The sequence below is a fragment of the Brachyhypopomus gauderio genome, chromosome 7 (assembly GCF_052324685.1).
Source record: "Brachyhypopomus gauderio isolate BG-103 chromosome 7, BGAUD_0.2, whole genome shotgun sequence".
Lineage (NCBI taxonomy): Eukaryota > Metazoa > Chordata > Actinopteri > Gymnotiformes > Hypopomidae > Brachyhypopomus > Brachyhypopomus gauderio.
The window spans coordinates 11,664,859-11,685,529 of record NC_135217.1 but is presented as its reverse complement, the minus strand read 5'-3'; the positions used below and the strand labels follow the sequence as shown (position 1 = coordinate 11,685,529).

At 46.7% G+C, this 20,671-nt stretch overlaps 1 protein-coding gene across 11 annotated transcripts in view; it reads right to left on the bottom strand.

Moving 5' to 3' along the window:
* Window positions 1-20,671, bottom strand: part of mtmr4 (myotubularin related protein 4) — a 55,724-nt gene that overhangs the window by 9,477 nt on the left and 25,576 nt on the right. For 9 of the 11 annotated variants that reach the window (XM_077011704.1, XM_077011711.1, XM_077011712.1 and 6 more), the window contains 8 exons: window positions 11,719-11,808; window positions 6,289-6,405; window positions 4,732-4,761; window positions 3,977-4,059; window positions 2,910-3,076; window positions 2,634-2,730; window positions 1,392-1,505; window positions 1,048-1,238 (listed from right to left, as the gene is read on the bottom strand). In XM_077011704.1, coding sequence (XP_076867819.1) covers window positions 1,048-1,238; window positions 1,392-1,505; window positions 2,634-2,730; window positions 2,910-3,076; window positions 3,977-4,059; window positions 4,732-4,761; window positions 6,289-6,405; window positions 11,719-11,808 — 889 coding nt within the window. The remainder of the gene's footprint in view (window positions 1-1,047; window positions 1,239-1,391; window positions 1,506-2,633; window positions 2,731-2,909; window positions 3,077-3,976; window positions 4,060-4,731; window positions 4,762-6,288; window positions 6,406-11,718; window positions 11,809-20,671) is intronic. The other 2 variants (XM_077011703.1, XM_077011713.1) reach the window with 1 other exon arrangement.

Below are 20,671 nucleotides of genomic sequence, written 5' to 3'. Positions count from 1 at the left end.
ATCAATAGCTTTTCCTTATAATCACTGCAGAGTATCCACCTGGCACCACGACAACACAGACATCACGACAGCAGCCAATTTAAGCCAACCATTAAGTTAAGAGGGATTTTGGAAGATCAGGCAGCTCCTAGTCTGAAGAGCTTCAACTCAGCAAAAACAGAACAACAACAATTAGAGAACTACTGCATCAGGCACAAGTTTCAACTGCTAATTAAACTGAAGCTCAATCAACCAGATTAAACTGCTTGAGACAGCACAGGGCCATGTCTCTGGGCCATGTCTCTGGGCCATGTCTCTGGGCCATGTCTCTGGGCCATGTCTCTGGGCCATGTCTCTGGGCCATGTCTCTGGGCCATGTCTCTGGGCCATGTCTACGGTTATGTTCTTCATTTACCACATTTTAGTTGAAGACATTTTCAGGCCAAATTTCCATCCAACTAACTTGGATGGATTTTTTGTGTTTTCGCTAACTTCATCCACCCTCTTATTTCCTCATTCCCATCAAAGGGTGTGCAGGGAAAGAGACCGACTGTGTGTGTGTCTCTACCACCCCCCACCCCTCTCACCGCTACAAATGTGTGTGTGTGTTCATGCAGGAGAGGAAGACTGAGGCACAATAACCAATCAGTGCTCACTACATGGTTACATTTGCCTGAAAGGGCTACATGCTGTGAGCTGCCGAGGAACAGATGCAGTTCTGTAGTTTGACAGTGTGGACAGTTGGGAGTTCAAACGAGGACATGGCAGACATGGTATTTACAGCGCCCACTGTTCCCTCCTTGCCACTGGAAGGACAATCAAAACTTAAAAAACACCAAAAAAAAAAAGCAAAATACCAGACTCCCAACAGCATTTTTGAAGACAGGAGTTATTTCCTCAAACAGAGTGTACACTGGCACTAACTCTCCATGGCTAACAAACACACTTGTGGGTTCTGAATATTCAGAGAGGATTAACCAATCGAGTAGCCTGGCCTTAGCATGAAAATGCTGCCTTCATTCTTCAACCGAGTCTTGTACCACCGCCACAGCCTTGTGGGCATCTTACCAAAGTCGCTGTCTGAGGAGTCGGGGGCATCGACCCGGGTCCTGCAGGCTCCGCCCCCCCGGGGCCCTGGGTTCAGCAGGCAGGCTTTAGCGATGGAGGTGACCAGGTACTCATCCTCAGTGTTACGCCAACCCCACCAGCTGATCTCAGGCTGACTGCAGCGAGCGATCACCGCCCCGTTCCTCACATGCCTGAGAGAGAACACCAAGTTCAGACTTATGAGGGAAAAGGAAAACACATTTACGGTTTTTCAGGAATATTTATACGCTTGTATGTTTTAAGTCAAAATTTGAGTACATCTATATGACCCTTCACCTCTGTAGAGGTGTGTGTCCTCATGTTACCTGTACACCACGACTGGGATTCTCTTCCAGGACCTGAAGGAGGCCACACTGTCCAGCTCTTTATCGGTGATCCACACTGGCACAAGCAGCTTCTGGGGGTAACTAGAGCAGAGTCTGGAGGAAGAGAGGGGAAACGTGGGCTTAACGATGACACATTCACTCGCACACAGGTTAGAGATGAAAAAATATTAAGTTGAAGATACAGAATGCTGACTGTTCCCCATAGAACAAACAAAAAAGGACAGAACGGTACGCCGCACTAATTTCCTTACAGTTTTTGGTTTTATCCATCTCCACTTTGTTTTTAGTTTTTCCTCCAACAAGGCTTAAATTTTCTCCCACACTGTGCAGTCTCGGAACCACCCAGATTCTTTCCAACTTTGATAACTTCATCGGTTTCCTTCTCTCTCAGTAACAGGCTTCACACTCAGATGGCTCACTTTATGTCCTCAGGGAGGTTCAGGCACACAGAGACGACAACAAAAACGCACATGCGCACACAGGTGCACGCACGGGCACACAACGCACGCACGTGTGCGTACACACAGCCGGATGGATGGACCAGACAGACATACACACGCCTGCACCGGTCTCTGCTGGCTAAGGTGTGCTGCTGACTCATAGATCACAGCAGGTCCTGGCCTGTTTAATTAACCACCTCCACGGTGCCTCAGGACCACGCATAACACACACCATCTTGCTCATTGGTTTTGTTCCTCCTAAATGACTCCGTATCACTATGCTCTACCATTGCTCTCTGCGGCGATGCCTCCCAGCTGATGTTCTGTGTGTGTGTGTGTGTGTGTGTACGCATACTAGACTAGGAGTGTTGTAGCAACCATGAGGATGGTTGCAACGCAGCAATGTCCTTCAAAAAGACGGCTCCGTTAACCTTCACCCCACACACCATCTGTTGCTTCCAGTTCGCTTCTCACAGCAATAGCAAACACCCGAAAACCAGACGATGACACACAAACATGTTCACGGGACATTTTTATAAAGGCTCAGCTGATTTTTCAAACCCACACGCATTCCAAGAACACTTGGAAGAACAGACTGAGAACAACAGACTGAGAACAGACTGAGAACAACAGACTGAGAACAACAGACTGAGAACAACAGACTGAGAACAACAGCGGTTTAAACGTAAAACGGCGGCCGTTCGCTTTGTGCTCTTTTGAAAAATGGCCACAAACGTAACACTGGTGAAGGAGTTTGTGGGTGTTGTAGTTTGTGGCATACTTGTAGTTGCTGTTGATGTCAGAAACTCTCCAGGCATTCTGCATGTCAAAGCCCATCCTCTTCACCTCCACCTCCATCCTGTGACGGACGTGATCACCTAGAGAGAGGGGTTAAAATATGGTATTTTGCATGTATATGGTCATTCAGCAGAAAAAAATACATTTTCATTATTTCCATGTTCCAACTTTGGGGGTAACATGGGTATAAAGGCATATGCACCAGAAAAGCGCGTACAGCCTTTGAAGCCTGACTGCTGTAGTCTCGTCACACGTGTACCTGGTCTGCACAGGTGCAGGTGCTGGTCCTCATCATCTGCACAGCCCCCTAGGCACCAAGCGTGGTATGCCAGGGCAAACAGGTCTTCCAGGCGGGTAGGGGGCGCGATGGCCCGGTTGAGCCTCTTTAGCCACTCCTGACATTGCTTAAATGTGGAGAAGTGACACCTGACAGGACCAAAATGATGACATCAGGAATACAGAGCAACAGATGAATTCTAGAGGCTTTTGATGATGACATCAGGAATACAGAGCAACAGATGAATTCTAGAGGCTTTTGATGATGACATCAAGAATACAGAGCAACAGATGAATTCTAGAGGCTTTTGATGATGACATCAGGAATACAGAGCAACAGATGAATTCTAGAGGCTTTTGATGATGACATCAAGAATACAGAGCAACAGATGAATTCTAGAGGCTTTTGCCCAACATCAGTTAAAAGGAAACTGATCATTTCAAGAAACACCTGCATAAATATTGTAGCATATAGTTACTGAAGTTTACAGATGGCGGTCCTCCCAAAATCCCACCCGGAAATTACATTCACCTGGGTTTACAAAATGAAAAACCCAAAACAGGGAAGAACCTAGCATAACCAGGTTCTGTGCATATTCAATTATTTGAAGTTTTAGATGGGCTTCAACTTTTAAATGTGTGTCTAAAAGCTCAAACAGAGCATCCTTTGTGTGTGTGTGTGTGTGTGTGTGTGTGTGTGTGTGTGTGTGTGTGTGTATCAGTCTGGAGTTGTTCTTAGTCATTCTGTTCTGACATACTCCACCCAAAACACGCCCTAACTCAACATACTGTCCCCTCCTCCCAGAGCCACAGAGGCGTGTCAGAGGCGTGTGTGTGTCATTTACACAGTACTGGTAACAGAGGCATTACGGAAGAGAGCAGTATGGGTCAGAAGGCCGGTAGGGTGGGGGTGGATTCATGGATGACTAGACAGGTTTTGAGGGTCTCAGTATCACACCGCTATAAGAACAAAGTGCATGAGAGGTGAAGGCATGTGTGTGCGTGTGCAAGTGCGTGTGTGTGTGATTGAGCGCATGTGTGTGTGCATACCTCACTACTTTGGAGTCCTTGCAGATTATGTGCAGTTGAAACATATCTCTGGTCTCCACACTCTCGATCAGCCTCAGAGGCACCTGCAGAACACAGCCAGCGATCACATGACCAACAGGAGCCAACCAGCGCGCGCGCGCACACACACACACACACACACACACACACACACACACACACACACACACACACACACACACACACACACACACACACACACACACACACACACACACACACACACCATACAGAAAGGAAAAGCACAACATCATGCTGATTAAACGGTGGGACTGGATCTTTAGGGCAGGTTGTTGTAATAGCAGCTGTACAGATTTACTCTTGGCTGTGTCTCTTCTCCAGCATCCAAGGTGAACAGCAACAATCAGATTCACTGCACTCAGTTTCACAGTACAAACACCAAGCCCAGATGTTACAGTGGATCTCTGCTAGAATACAGGACAGTGAATCCAGTGCAAGAGGAAGGCTGTGCAAAGCTGATTGTGACTTTTTGATCTCTGCTATGTAAACTAATCTGTATTTCTGTACCAAAAGACAACAAACTTCTTAAAAGATAAAAGCCTGCCATTTGAGACACCAAGACAGGATGGTATGACTGACTGATCACACCCTTATTCTGGGAATCTGATTACATATTGGTCCAGGAGAAAAAAATATGAGAGGGGAGGGATGGTGTTGTGGAGGGAGAGCGGTAGAACAGAAGGATGAGTGGAGTGGAGGAGTGGAGGGGTACTCACAGAGATCTCAGTGTCCACACCCGGGTACATCTACCACACACCAGGGCACAGACACGGAGAAGGAGGGAGAGAACAGGGGAGAGATGGAAAGGGGGTCGTGAGAATAAAGGCAGGAAGACGGGGGGTGAGGGGGGGATGAATAAACGACTAGGCACAAAGGCCAAAACAGAGGCCAAAGGACACCGATAGGAAAGGCTGCACATGTGGACATTTCAAGTGTTAACTAAACATGCTGTGAAAGTCACAGGCAGTGAATTCACACACACTCACGCTTACAGACGTCGGGTGCACTCAGAAACGCCTACATTTTGAAGTACCACTGCCTGTTCCCCCAGAATTTGGAAAAACAGCTAAAGTTTAACCAGAGGCAGGTACTCTGCTCTGCAATAGCCAGCTAAAGGCATACGGTGACTCAAGTAAGGTTGCTGCCAGGTTCAAGAGAGCCTGCACCAGGGACTCAGGCTGTGGCCTCACCCAGCTCTAGAACCTGTGGCCTCACCCAGCTCTAGAACCTGTGGCCTCACCCAGCTCTAGAACCTGTGGCCTCACCCAGCTCTAGAACCTAAAGCACCTGAGAAGGGACACGGCCATCATGGCAGTCGGCAGCACAATGTTGACGGCTGCTTCGTGGTTATTGGTCCAGCCGTCTGTCTGAACAGGGAATGACAAAGGAACAAAAGCACCATAGACGAGCCTAGCGCTCCAGGAGCGCGACTGGTTACGTCAAAAACCTGGTTATTAAACGGGCCGATTTATGACCGGAGGCATGGAGCGCTATGGAAGTGTCATGTCATCTTAAGGTCAGGCAACAGAGCTCAACTATTTAACTGTCAGGGAACGAATATCCGAGATTTCACCCAACCATTATGTTCAGTTATTTCCTCCACAAAGGCCCATGCATGATTATAAATGTATTATGTCAGTACAGACACAGCAGAGTCATGCGGTACCAGTAACAGGAACTCGGCTGGACCAGAAGAGTACAAGGTGTCATTTCAGAAAGCCGGTTAAAAGCAGACAGGGCTGGTTTGTGGTGGGGAGTGAGAGGGAGCGTGAGGGGGAGCGCGAGCCCAGCGCGAGCCCAGCGCGACCTCGCTCTCCTTCACTGGCGCAGCATAAAGGAACCACTGCCATTTGAAATGAAGGGAAAGGTTCCATGTGACCAGGCAAGGAGAATGAGGAAGGTCGCCCCCTTCCTCCAGGGTGCAGGAACCCCAGCCAGGGCACATGGGGGTTTGGGGGGGGAGGGGTGGCGGTCTGGGAACAGCGGACAGTGGCGGTAATGGCTGGGCCTGGGGTTACAGTTACCACTGTGGGTGGTCCAGGAACTCAGAAACTTCCAAACAAACTGTGAGAAGTCCATAACAGCACGAGTGTTTCGTTCTGGGTGATGTGGGTTAGTGTGTGCTTTCATGCAAAAAAAATAAAAAATAAATAAATAAAAAGTAAGATCACATTTTACTTGAATTCTACTAGCTAATGTCAATACCATGTGAAGCAGACCTGTTCCAACACAGCATTATTTTGTAAGAGAGGTGTATGTGGAGGAGGTCTTACATTGATGATGGAGTCTTTGAATTTGATGTGAAGTCTGTAGTTGGAGATGGCAATAATTGCGTCATCAGCACGGCCCAGAAACTCGACCCCCTCCCCCTGAAGAACTGGGAAAGGCACCTGGATGGAGACACAGACACAAACTAATGAAACTTGATCTTTTGCATTTACGAGAGACAAAAAATTTCTCCAGCATTCTTACATCATGTCATTCTGTACATTTCTTTCTGAAACCAACATGCACATTCAAAAAGTGACACACCATACTAATCCCAGTGTTCAACACCTAGCTTTACAGGAAACGCAACGATGGGGCAACAGCCATTAAACAGAAGCTGGTAAACCACCTCCAATGTAATATCTGGAAGTATGCAAACCCAACGCACCAAAACTACACACTCCTCTAGCCCAAGAAGTCATTTTATCCCTCTCTGCAGCCATTCCATTCAAACAGCGTCCAAGAAGAAAAGGAGCAATCCTGGGTGTAATTTACGGCATGCTCACCTGTAGGCTTCATGTTTGTCTGACTGGTGCACTGTACACTAATGGGCTATGGGTAAACAAAGCCTCATGCGCAATGCCCCAGGGCCCTAATAGCACGAACTGGTGCTAATAAACAGGTTGTCCTGAAAGAAGGTCTTAGGCCCAGTTACCTCAGTAGCAGCATGAAAGGTTGGTGTGTGGGGGGGGGGCCTTAGACTAAACAAAAGCATGTTTGTTCATGGCAGCCAGCTCTGGGCACAAGGGCTGTTAAACATTTGGGTTTGGTGCTGCAGAGGTTGGGACAGGGCACTGTGGGAATGCAGTTAGTGAGGGGAGGCTCAGATTCATCTGTGCCATGGTGGGAGAAATTTAACCCGAGAGGCTGCAGAGTGGAAACTTTCAGTGTGTAGATTGGATCTGATCTTCAACTGTGCAGTACAAACTGGGGATGCAGCGATGCTCGGGTCAAAAAGTGACAAAGTTAAAAGAAAATGGGAAGTATTGCAGGTCTCAGATCTTAGTGTTTAAGTCACACTCCTCTATGAGTCAACAGAGAATGGCAATACACTACCATGTCAAGTCAGCTGGCCCGAAAACACTAACGAAACCAACTCTAATAATGTTTCCTCCTGTAGTTAATCAAATTCTCAAGCTCTTTAATAATCTAGCCTAATGGTGACGAAGAAAACGGATCAGCCTGCAGGGGTCGTCGTCACTGGGAGCACACATGCAGAGAGGCCGCATTTGATTTACACCTTCGTACTAGACATTGGCATGAGCACAATATATCAATGGGCAGCCTGTGATTGTCACAGCACTTCAGTGTGTGTATGCTAGGTGTGTGTATGCTAGGTGTTTTCCTTCAACAGCTGCATGTGGATGCACTACAGACACCAAACCTCCAGACTCGGCTCCCAGACATGAATCCTTTACGTTGGCTGATGAGGACAGAAGGACAGAATGATGCAGGCTGGGACACCGTGTACCTTAGGATGATGAGGAAAGGGCGCACGCTCATGCTCCCTCACACACACGCTTTCAGTAGCAGCTTACGCACCATCGACAGCAGGACCGATAGAACAAGGGAAAGCAATCGAGCCAGAGAGAGAGAGAGCACCTTTAGTCCTTATAGTTAATCCACTTATCTTGTTCAGTGTCAGTAGAAGTAGCCATGAATCAGCAAGAACCTGCTTGTGTGTTCTATACCCAAAATATCAGACCAAGATTCATGTTCAGAGTACATGACTGGAGAGAAGACAAACAGATGCGTCCAAATGCATGCGTGTGTAGGAACGCAAGAGTGAGACAGGTAGGCTCACAGGAGTGAGAGACAGGCACACGTGAGTGAAACATGCAGGCGAGCAGGAGGGAGACAGGCAGACATGCGTGCATGCTGCCAAAGGACCTTGGGGATGTATTTTCAGGTATTAGAAAGGAGCAAACGATGACTAATCTCCAGGAACCTTCAGCAGATCCATCAAGCTGATAAAGGTTGGTCTGCCTCCTACATGTCTTTAAAAACATGCCTCACGTACTCGGTCAGAACAAACTAAAGGTTTGCCAATTATCTTGGCACGGTCCCAGAGAAATGCAAAAAGTCAGTCATAAGAGCTCTGAATGGCACAGGAAGAACTACAGAAGATGGAGTTATGATTCGCTGATTTGAAGGCCAGCAGAGCAGAAGGGGCGGGTCTCAGAGCAGAAGGGGCGGGTCTCAGAGCAGAAGGGGCGGGTCTCAGAGCAGATTCAACATTACAAGCATTACATTTCCCCCCACATCATCTTAACACTCCAGCAAAAACTGGAAGTTTGGTAAAATGGTTCATTGCGGTTCAATGTAATCCTGTCAACATAATCCTGAGTCTCTTCTCCTGGCCCTCACTGGGACTAGCTCACCACGCCAGAGCTTTACTGCAGACGGCCTCTGCTCCAGCCCCACTCCTGATCTCCTACCACGAGCAGATTCATGCCAGAGAATCTTCATGGAACCCACTGGAACGTTCTGCAGATGTCCTGTGAGACTTCAGCACCCCGAAATGCAGACACACTCTGGGATGCATCTCACTCCTACCAGTCTCTCTCTCTCTCTTCTCCTCTCTGACCGTCTCCCTCATCCCTCCATCTCTCTTTGTAAGTATGAGTCACACTCAAGAGTAGTTAATACCCCCCTACCCTTCCTCTGCGTGCTCACGGGCTTCTGGGGTGAAAGAACATGAGGCAGAGAGCGGCACGCTGATTCAGTCTGACAGCGATCACGACTGGCCTGCCACTAGAGTACGGATATAAATACAGGAGATAACGTAAAGTCAGGAGTTTGGGTGCATTCCACAAACACCCACGCAAGCCCACACATGCACACGCATGTGCACAGAGTCATGCACAGACCGAGTTTGTACCATCAAGCATGTGTGTGTACGTACAAGGTTACAACTTTTCCATACAATAATACATACAACTTTAAATACAATGATTCTACAAATCGGCTCCCCAGAATCTGTGAAATTCAATCTGCCTCAAATGAACCAGGCATAACCTGTCAAACAAAAGAAAAAATGAGAGTACTTAAAATAAGCAAGAAAAAGGTGGCGATCTAACATGAGAGGATGAAGTGATCAAGCTCGTGGTGAAGCTCTACTGAAGGAAGGTCTGATCAGCCTCTCCATCTCCACCACACACCAGCCCCGACCTGACGGGCAATTTCCTGCCTGTTAGTGAGCTGCCGGTCTGTGTTTCACCGTGGGTCTGGGTAAGGAACTGCCACACACACACACACACACCTGCATGCCCCAGGCTGTCCGTGCAAGATAAGATTGACAGGTTCCATATGACGGCATGACAGGTGCTCTGTCTGATAGCGCTGTGCGTCAGCCATGACGCTGTGGAGAGGGGCGACTGGTGTGCTCCTGACGTGGAGCCGCGTACACACAAGAGGCGTCACACCCGGGTAGAACCGCCAGACCAGACTGCGCAGAGACATTCATGACCCGGTAGAGGGGCTGCATCCGGACCCGCACACGTCTGGCTAACAGGGCACGGATGAACTCGCCTGCGGACAGACGAGATTTGCCTGCTAGCAGCGGTCTGGCCACGTGGACACGTGCGTTTATGTTTAACGGGTCTGCAGCCTGAAAGGAGGGAGCAGAGTCGCCTTGAGAGAGTGATGAGGCTTCAAAGAGAGACAGAGGAACAGGACAGAGAGCAGGAGCCATGGAGTGACAGAAGGACAAAAGATCTGACTAGAGGACAAAAGATAAAGCTGACAGCTGTCTGCAAACTGTAGACAGTGAGAGAGAATGACACGAGTTCACACAAATATACAGAGAGAGAGAGAGAGAGAGAGAGAGAGAGAGAGAGAGAGAGAGAATGAATGAATAAGGGTACGAGCATGTAACGGCTGCACCAGCACAAAAGAACAGAAACCTGTGAAGAGGAGGCGGGAGCACGTGGTTCCCACGGCAGCAGGAGCGCCCCGCGAGCGTGACTGTTTGCTGCTCCTAATTAGATGGCTGTAGCTCCTGTGAGAACAGAGGCCTGCGCGCCACTGCCGTGGAAACGCACGAGGGAACACGCAGACAGGGCGGAGCTCAGACGGGCTCCACTTCAGACGACGCTTCACCCCCATTCACGCGGCGCTGGGCAGGCGGCTCTTCACCTGCCGCGATACACGAACAAAACGTTTGCGGCAGGAGCTGGTAGTGACGCACTTCGTCTTATCGAGAATATAAAAAATGGTACCAAGCGCCAGCAAGTATAACAAAGTACTATAAATGATACACCAGCAAGCTTGGAACTAATGACGGAATTAGGAGTATCACTCGGTCACCGAAGGAAAACTGAGAAAAAAGAAAAACAAATGTATAAATAATAAAAATGTATTAAGCAATACCAAGCTGTCATCATCTGGCAAACACTGGGATCCACAACTGAAAACAAGCTTCATTTAGGACTAGGACAGCATTTGGACAAAGTCCTAAATAGTGTAGCGAAAAAACCCTTTCAATGTTTACAGCAAAAGTACGGAGGGATGGAGGGGGTAGGTAGTGGCAGGTGTGGGCCGACAGGACGTTACTCTGCGCATGCAGGTCTCTGGAGGTGGAGGCTGACGGGGGCGTGTGCTGCAGAGAGTCCTCTGATGCGGGAGGAGCGTAGTCCAAAACACCAACGACACTTCAGACTCACGGGGACACCAGTGTGAAGCGCATGTCAGTCTTCCACTGGGCCAGAAGAAGAGAGTTACGCAACATCACCGGCGCTAGAGTACAGAACAAGTGATATTCTTGCTGGCAGTTCCTGAAGGGTTTCTGAAATGCTGTCCTGATGCTGAGCACTTGTGTGAGTTTGTACATATAAATGACATGAGAGAGAGAGAGAGAGAGAGAGAGGGGGGGGGGGGGGGGGGGGAGGAGAGGAGAGAGAGGAGAGAGCTACTGCTGGACCCACACTTCTCTTCCCAAGCATCAGCCTGTCTGTGCTGCCCCATCTTCTACCTGGACGAGATGCACAAGCCTTCACTAATGGGACACAAGAGGCTGATGATCAGATCAGAGGACCAGAGGTCACGTGTGTGTGTGTGTGTGTGTGTGTGTGTGTGTGTGTGTGTAGATGTGTGATGAAGTTGTAGTTGGGTTCTGGGTGGAGGCTAATAAACCCCTTTTAAGCTGAAGGTGGAGCTGAGCGCAGTCTGAGCTACAGGAGAGTTTTCAACACATCTTTGCAGCTTTTTTTCATTCCTTCCATTTCACCATTTCCTTCTACATGTGTAATTTTGTCGGTAGGTTCTCCTTGGTTTATGCTTACAACACATTATCCAGCAACATTAACCACACACACACACACACACACACACACACACACACAGAATTGTTTTGTCTTTGCCTGTGTTGACATTGATTTGAGGCTGTTCCTGGGAGAACTGAAGCTCTGTCCATGTGGTGGGGCGTGTGGACTCACCTGCAAACCGTCCTCCTCCTTGATCAGCTCTTTCGGGGGGAACAGGTCTTTGGCCTGGATGTACTCCAGACTAGGAGGTCCCTCCTCACCCTGCAACAACACCACAGTGGATTAGGACACGTGAACCACGCGTGAGCGCCACTGCATATGGACGCGTGTATGACGGGACTTCAGAGCAGATGTGTGACAGCACACACTGCACCACACCGTGTGATGGGATTAATTATTTAAGCATTCCCTGCACGCTCCCCCTCTCTCCTTCTCCACACACACACACACACACACACACACACACACGGGGAGCAGCATGATCTCTAGATAAAAACATGTGCTCCGAGCTTCTCAAACGGACCCAACTGCACCAGAAGGACGTTGGAAGTAGCAGGTAACAGATGCTGATTGCAGGCAGATGCGATGAAAACACACGACTAGATGCATGGAGGAATACAAACGCAGCAGTTGGAATATCGCGTGGTAGGTGAGAGATGTGTAAACATGGACATGTGCACACAGCCTTGGGCCACGACAGCGCTGGATTCCTAGAACGTTCCTACTGCGTAATGTTCGTCGACGGCCTACGTTTTAAGCTGGGCGGTAATCTGCCATCACAAGGCAACAGGGTCATGGCCATCACGTAGCAGATTAAACATTGACCAACATGGACCTTGAGCAGTTGTCCACTCCATCACAGGATGAGGTGAAAGACCTCCCCTTGGCACAGGAGGAGGACGCAGCCGAGAAAGGCCAGGAGCGTAGTGATGCCTCTAGGGGCGAACCTTCACATCAACCCATGACAAGCACGTACCACCAACGTGGCGAGTCGGAAAATTGCTTGCTTGGTTGCTTAAAGATTTTAAAAGTGAACAGGCCAGACAGTGAGCCCAGAGGCACTTCCGCATTCTCTGTGCTGTGCTCTGTACATTAACCATGAGAGATTGGAAAAGAGATGTCTGCAAAAGAGACGTCTGACAAAAGGCACAGGGGTCCAAAACTAACAGTCCTTCACTGCTCAGGGGTGTGCAGAGACACAACCCCTTTGGTGATAATCATGAGATTTAATTAGTTTGCCTTTCACAGTCAATTTCAATGACTAGAAAAGTGACACGAATGCAGCTTATTGGGCCCGTTACCAGGTTAATTAGAAAAGAAAATCTTTAGTTCAACACCATTTAGAGTTGAGCACTGATCATCAATACTGCTGTTTGATTCCAGATCACAGAGCTGCTAGTGAAATCAGGAACTTGAAAGGATCCTTCATGCTCACTGAAAAAAAGCTGAAATAATTTGCCGATTGAAATACACGTGCATATATCTTGTGAGTTTCTGACCTAGCTAGAGAGCTGGCTGGGGCTAAGCGATGTGTTCCTGTAACAGAAACACACGAAAAGAACGGAACAAATTCACAATTCTCCAAAAGACTCTGCAAAATCTCTGTGAAACATTAGGTTCTGTTGGGCACTCTCTACCTTGTGAGCGGTAAGATTACCAGAGTCGTACAGGAGGAGAGTGATGATGAAAAGGATGCACAGGTTGAATAAACAGGTTAGCTGGCCAAAACTCAGGTGTGGTGTTATAGATGTGATGGTGTCTGGCACTGGAAGGTGTAAATTAATGACCAGATGTAGCAGTCAGACAGACATCACACATCAGTCAGGGCTCACTGTGAAGCAGCCATGGTGTGCCAGAAAAGAAGGTCAAAGGTCAGGGCGGACACCCCCCCCCCCCCCCCCCCCCCCTCCCCCACATCCACCCAGCATGACACCAAAGTCCAAACAAACAAGGCATTTCAACTGTACATCGACTGTGGCTGTGGTTCACTGAACATCTAAGCAGTCCACCGGAAAGGCAACATGAACACAGGAAACTTGTGCAGAAACCCAAGTAGACTGCTGCAGTCAGCTGGAGGTCAGTGATAATCAGAGGTGAATTAAATGGTTAACAATATGATATTGATGCCTTACTATATTGCAATTACAAACTACAATATGCTTTGGTCCTGATGCTCGCAGCATGGAGAGAAACACTGCAATGTGTCCGAGTGCCTCTGCACATCGCAGCCTTGCCAGTACCGCAAAGGGCTATTGGTTAACAAACGATACATTGTGCAGTGCTAGTGCCAAAGTGCTCAAAGCCTAGAGAGAGTGATGAGGCCTGTCGTGGGGCAGCTTCTGCACTAGATACCCTGTGTGCTGCATTAGTAAGAGAGGGCAGCACAGTCAGAGGAAACACCATGAACTGCCCACTCTCAAACATCTCATCCTCAGATTCCCCCTAAAGCCAGATGAGAGTTTTTACAATAGATAAATAAACAAAAACAGCAGCACACCTAGCTGGACCACACACACAAGTCCACATCAACTACACCCAAACAACAGATGTAAGTGGGAGCAACAGACAGAGACTGACAGACAGACAGATGGCAGAGGGGGGGAGGGCCAGATGGGTGGGGAGACATGGAGGGGTGTGTGTGACTTTCCAAGAGCCTGTCCTAACCTCTGTGGCTGTGGCACTAATTAGACTCATCGCTCTGGAGACATGGCCCCAGTCCTCTCTGGCCCTCCTGAAAACCTTTCATCTACACTGCAAAAGGTGTGGACAATGTGTTTTGCTTCCTTCGCCACAATCGATAGCACAGTGATACTCTCTTCGGAGGCTACTAGGGGCATCGTCAGTAATACCTGAACGACGACCATAAAACAAAAGATTTAGAGCAATTGCAGAAAGTCTGTAATGTAGTGGTGTAAATATTAAGTGAAATCTGCACAATGGCTGACGAGATGTTGGCCTACAATGCCATGAACCTTCCTGTCAAAGGTTTGTTAAAATTTCACATTAGATGAAACCAGTTTCATTTTTAGAAACTGAATAAAAACTGGACTACAAAAAAAAATTATAATAATAAAAAAATATATAGTTTTATCACGCTTAAACTTACTGTTTACTACTGTTCTGCTGGTAAAGCTTGCCAGTTCCAGCTTACTAGCAAACCAAAAGACCTATAAACCTAAATATCTTGTACAGAAAAATGTTAGGAATCCTGATTTTTCTGAGCGAGCATCTCACTCAGATTTTGCACAACCTCTTCTAAAATGACCACATTCAGTCTGCACTTCATAAGGACCTAGTGGCTTAGTAGGACCGGACTCTAAATACCTAGAGGTCAGTCTTGCGCTATAAATGAGTAACAATGACTCAGCATTCCAGCATTACCCAACCACTGGACTTATTAAAAGACTGGGACAAGTTACCCTGCCTTCTACCCTCCCACACACGTTTACTCAAAACCATCCCTTCCAAACCCCATCTTAAATCAGCACTTCAAATCTTTATATAAACTCAGAAATTGCCAAACGTGTGAAGCGTATATCTCGCATTTTTGCTAGATCCGACTCCTCTCCTTCCTCTGTCCTCGGGGGAGGTGCAGAGTGCCCATCGTTCATCAGAACTGGGAGACAGCACGGCGACAGCCATAGCCAGACACCACCTGCAGAGCGCCGAGAAACAGATCAGTGGAGCTCTGGGCACAGACAGACACACGTTAGCTGTTGGGTTCAAAGGAACAGGCTGGATCAACAGTGTGTGTGCAACCTAGCCAGACTCACCAGCTGTGAACGCAGACCAGCGCAGACCTTTCAGTTCAATGGGGTGCTGTGGACACCTGTTCTAAAAGGATTCAACTTGTGATCGTCAGTCAATTAAGCAATTCTCATATTGTTGATTGAATACATTTTAAAAACACCTTCACATTCAGTAGGTACACATTCCTGGGCATTGAAGAGCAATGAATTTCTGATCTGCTACATGACACACCGTGACCATTTGGGAAACGATGAGCTGTAGTTAAACCATTTCATATTGGCTTCTGGAAGACGACTGTAGATGCACTTCAGATATAGAGGAGTTAGCCAAGTGCGTAGAGAGAGACACGTTAAATTCCAAAGGCCATCGTTTGTGTTGTGGTACGCACAACTCTCCCAAGGTCGTCGTCCTAAACCCCAAAATCACAGTTGTGGTGAAGACCTCCGTTGTGGCCCAGTGTCTTGTATTTGCGAGGCTAAGACTGGTTGGCAAGGACCAGTACAGCTGCCGAGGCGGGCAGCTCATGTCCGGGTGCTCGGTGCAGACATCTGTGGTCAGTTAGCACCAGTTAGCTTCGTTAGGTCTGAACGGAGCAGGGGAGTGAGAACCAATCAGCCTAATGCACCCTGTGTATGCAGCTGGGTATTTATATATATTTTTTTACTTGAACCTTTGGTTTAAAGATACATTACCATAATATAAAAATCTAAATTATTGGATGCAAAGTGAAAAAGAAAGTTTGGAGGCTGCAACAAACTCCAAATTCTGATCCTTGGTGTGAAAGACGGTTGAGCCAGATCATATAAGCAAAGATTAATGTGGAATACCGGGCTTGAAATGAATCAGAGAAATGCTAAATGGTATGAGAATCTGATATTAGATAAATATTTAATGTGCAGCCCAAACAACAAGGTTTTCCATATAAGGGTACATGAAACACCACCAGAAGGACTACATGCAACACTACAAATACAAATACAAAAAACGCCCTAGTTGTTGCCCCCGCTACCACGTTGTTCTGCCATGATCAGGGGACAGGAGTGGGCAGTGAGCTGGAAGGGGGGTGTGATGGGGGTCTGGCACCTCCTGCTTGGCTTTGGCATGTATGCTCCATCTGCGCATTCCAGCATAGCCAAGCCATAAGCCCATCTCTGACTCGGAGGATAAACGCCATACAAACCTCAGTCAGACCGACTGTCCGAATAAATTTGCCAATGGGCTTTGTGCACAAAAGACATAAGAGGAAGCTGCTATGAAAGCAGCTGGGACTACGTTTGCATGGAGGTCGAGTGAAGGGTTTGGAGGAGAAAATCTAAGCATGCAGAACTATAAGTGTTGATCACCAAAACCTTGTACCTTCAAGTACCATGTGACTGCACCAGGGAGCACCACAGGGGACCACGGACACGACTGGAAACTAGGATTGCCAAACGCAGCTGATGGTGCCACAAAGCAGCACAAATCACCCCGGCCCAACGTGCACACGTCGCTCTAATATCCTCCACAAAGCCTTTGCCATCCACGCACTGAACTGCTAAATTGTCATCATGTCAGCCAGAGGGGGTTGACAAGCAATGCTGGAAACTTAATGAACAATAATTTCTTCTTTTCTCCTTACTATGGGTAGTTTAAACTTCCCTCTTCCTCCGCCCTCTGTCCGAGATGAATAACTCACCCGTTTCCAAAGGCTCCATTAAGCTGATGAATGGAATTCCGGACTTTCCATTTATGTTTGGCGTGATGCCAGAGTGAGTGGGAGACCACAGGGTCTCAAAGGCTTCCAGCAACCAGTCGATCAGCAAATGGATCATCGCAAAAGCTTCTCTTGTCCGAACAATTCGATTCCTCCTCAACTGCCCTCCCTCGCGGAGATTAAATTGCATCGAAAATAGTCATGGTTGTTTTTAAACTTAGCTGAAATGCATGAGAAAAGCTGAAAAGATGTAGAAAAGTTGGAAAGCTGAGAATATTAGAAAATCTTTCATCAAGCAAAAATCAGCCAGCAAGCATAGTTGTGCCAAGCAGAAAAAGGTTGTGCAACACCAAACGAGTGACCTCCTACTGTTAAGACTCAGCCATGAATAAACTGACAAACAGCCTTCAAATTCAACCTCTTCAACACTCACGTCTCAGCACAACAAGCCTACAGCCATACCATGTCATTAATCACCACAATATTAGCCTGTAATAACAACACATGAAAGGGCTACAATATGCCAATTAACCTTAACAAAACAAAATAGACGTACAATTTACAAATGTACATTTTGTTCATAATGCAGAAAAATATTTAACCAGGTCACATTAAATCATTTGTGACCCCTTGATATATTGCAAAACATTAAGCATACAGCATGAATATAGTACTCTGCCCATATTTTGTGCATCCCACTCTAAACTTGCCTCTAAATAAATCCCAGAATGAGTGAAGCTCACACCCTTTACTAGGGGTGCAATGACTAACTGATGTAATTGCCTAAAATCGATGACCAAACATTGATGACATTTGTGTAAGTCAAGTTATTTAACTAAACGTCATCTTTGATTTTAACAGACTAGAGTGCTGTACAGGAATGGGGATCCTGGTAACACCATAATAACCTGCAGTAATCCACAGGTATGGAGACAAAAAGAAAATACCAAGAACCAGGATAAAATTGAGTACGCTGGTGGGAATGGTAATAAATAAATAAATAAATAAGTTGGTCAACACTGCATTACGGTGAGTATCGTCTACCACAAAACTTAATACAGAACATCCTTCGTACAGAGTTGAGCTTTTCCTTTGCATAAATGGAAAAAGAAGTGCTTACATGTGCCCCAAGTTTACAATGTTACATCGTTTCAGGGCGACATTTATGACTGGAGAATTTGATGCATATTGCACTAGAGAACATTGAAGTATTTCTAAATGTCAAAAATTCTACAATTTTGTCTGCGTGCACACCCAATGTGGATTGCTTTACGGATTTGTTAATCATGTGCGAACTTGACTTGTAGTGACAGATGGAAAGACAACCATGACAACCCCTTCAGTTAACGTGAATCTTTCGATATTTAACAAGAAACTATTGATTTATAATGCTATAATGCATTCTAGAATCAAGAACCAAAAAGATGGACAGCCTTCTTCAAATGAACACACTCTCTGCACGTGACCGCCCTCACTGAATCAGTCTCAACAATGCTAGTCGAATATGAAACCATTCAAGAAACGATGAAGCAGTCTTGAACACGTCTATCTAGAATTCATTTCACCTCATGCAAAAAGAAACATGAAACCTTTTCTGAAGACAAGTGTTTAACTCACATTTTCTCTCTCTCACGAGCGCACACATATACACACACACACAAACACACACAAACAGTTTATTTTTGATGTGGCAGAATTTATTAAATAACAGGTTGCCATTTTATTTTGCTTAAAGCATAAAATGACTGCAATGTGAATACAAATCAAAACCTGATGTGTTGAATACTGTAAACATGTGTATACACATCATATGGGTCTCTCCAATTCAAAATATTGACTAAAGTCCCCATGATGTCATCAACGTTAAGGCCACCGCTAAAGAAGCCAAAAGCTCCCTCACACTGACAGCTGATTAGTCCGGATTAGTCAACCAACAGAAGTATACCTCCTAGCAGACGAAAAGCAGTAGTTCATGACTAACGGATCCAACGTGGTGGCAACAATACCCAGGCTGGAAGAACAACCTGGTTGGGCCTCTCACTGCTGCGCTGGGCAACCACACATGATGATAAGTTAACAAATGTCCTCAAAGTGCCCAGCAGAAGCTGCAAGAAAGGTAGAAGGCTTTAGGAAGAAAGAAACGTAGAACTGTAGAAGGTTTTAGGAGGACAGAGTTGGCCAGTAGAGGATGGAATGAAACAGCTGCAAATGTCCACACCACAACATTAGCGGATCCAGTAATCGAGTGTGAGGACAAGATGGAACAGTATATGCCGGAAAGACTACTGGCACAGAACTGGCCAGTTAGTGCCACTCCATCTGATGCCTGGGTAACTCTGGGAGAAACACTGAGCAGCTCATCGATCTGACTTAAAGTCCAAGAGCTGACAAGGCTTGCAGTCTATTGACTGTGCACCCTCCACCTTAGTGGACAGGAGCATTTTTGGCTCTAACTAGCAGCAATCTAACTGCTAAGATACCCCTGAGCCAAAGTTCAGAAAGCTGATCTTCATGGCAGCTGCAGAAGGTACAAAAGTTGAAGTCTTCGCCATCAAACGAAGAAAGACTGTTACATGGGTGGGATCATAAGCAAAGGGGTAACCGTTCCAGACAGAGGAGAAATGTCCGCATTGGATAAACTGGGGAAAATAGGGGTAATATTTCTCCCTGCAAACATAACTTGGCGCAAAACACAGCACTGAAGAGTGGAACGTGCAAAGTTACAAAAATCGAGTGTGTGGCGATGCCACCACGATTGCGTAATTTTTGCCGCACGGACCCTCGCAACATGTCAAGTATAAGCAAGCTTTATGGGTTGTACAGGAGATTGCCAGCCGTGACAATTTTTGATCGACAGCTTTTGCAGTGACTGGTCCACGTCCGACCTTTAAAACCCAATGTACTTCCTGACAACAGACACGGCTCCTTTCTTTGGCAACAGTTCCTTTGGGGCATCATCTTTTAATTCAATGTTTGGTAGAATTTGTGGTTCAGAACGTCCCTCGTTTTTCAGCAAGCTAGACTTGAGCTCTGTTGCATGAATGCTTAGCGGCACAGCAATAAAAAGCATCCCTTGAGAAACAATTAACGACCGTGCTGCGTTCCGGACACGTGAAGGCTATCTAAACCTCTGTGGCCGGTATATAAAAAATTCTTAAGATTACAAAAATACACACCCAGCACTAGGTCAGAGGACATCATCTCTGCAGCAGGGGAAGCTCTGCTCTCAGGAGACAGCAAGCCACTCTACCCTCACCCTCGTGTCACATTAACGAAATCCTGATGTTCTGTTGGGTTTACTGCTGATTTTCCTATACTTGGTTTAAAATCTTAAAAGAACGGATATTGGAATTTTTTTTTTCAATCGTATTAGCGTTCGTTAAAATTTTTTTGAATGAATGTCAAACAACCTTAAAATATATTTAAAGGCTACCAACTAAATAAGAACCATCAAGTAACTGTGTGATTCGTAATCGATAGGGGTGTCACGACTGATATTTAATCGAAATTATGTCACGATCTCGAGCCTCGAAGTCAAAAAGAGGATCGATGATCCCTCCCTCTATGCTACGCAAGCATGCACACTATGCAAAGTAAAGCCTGGTTATACTTGACGCATCGTGAGCGGCACGAGGGTCTGTGCGCAGAAAATGATGTAATTGCCGTGGCGTCGCCCGTGTG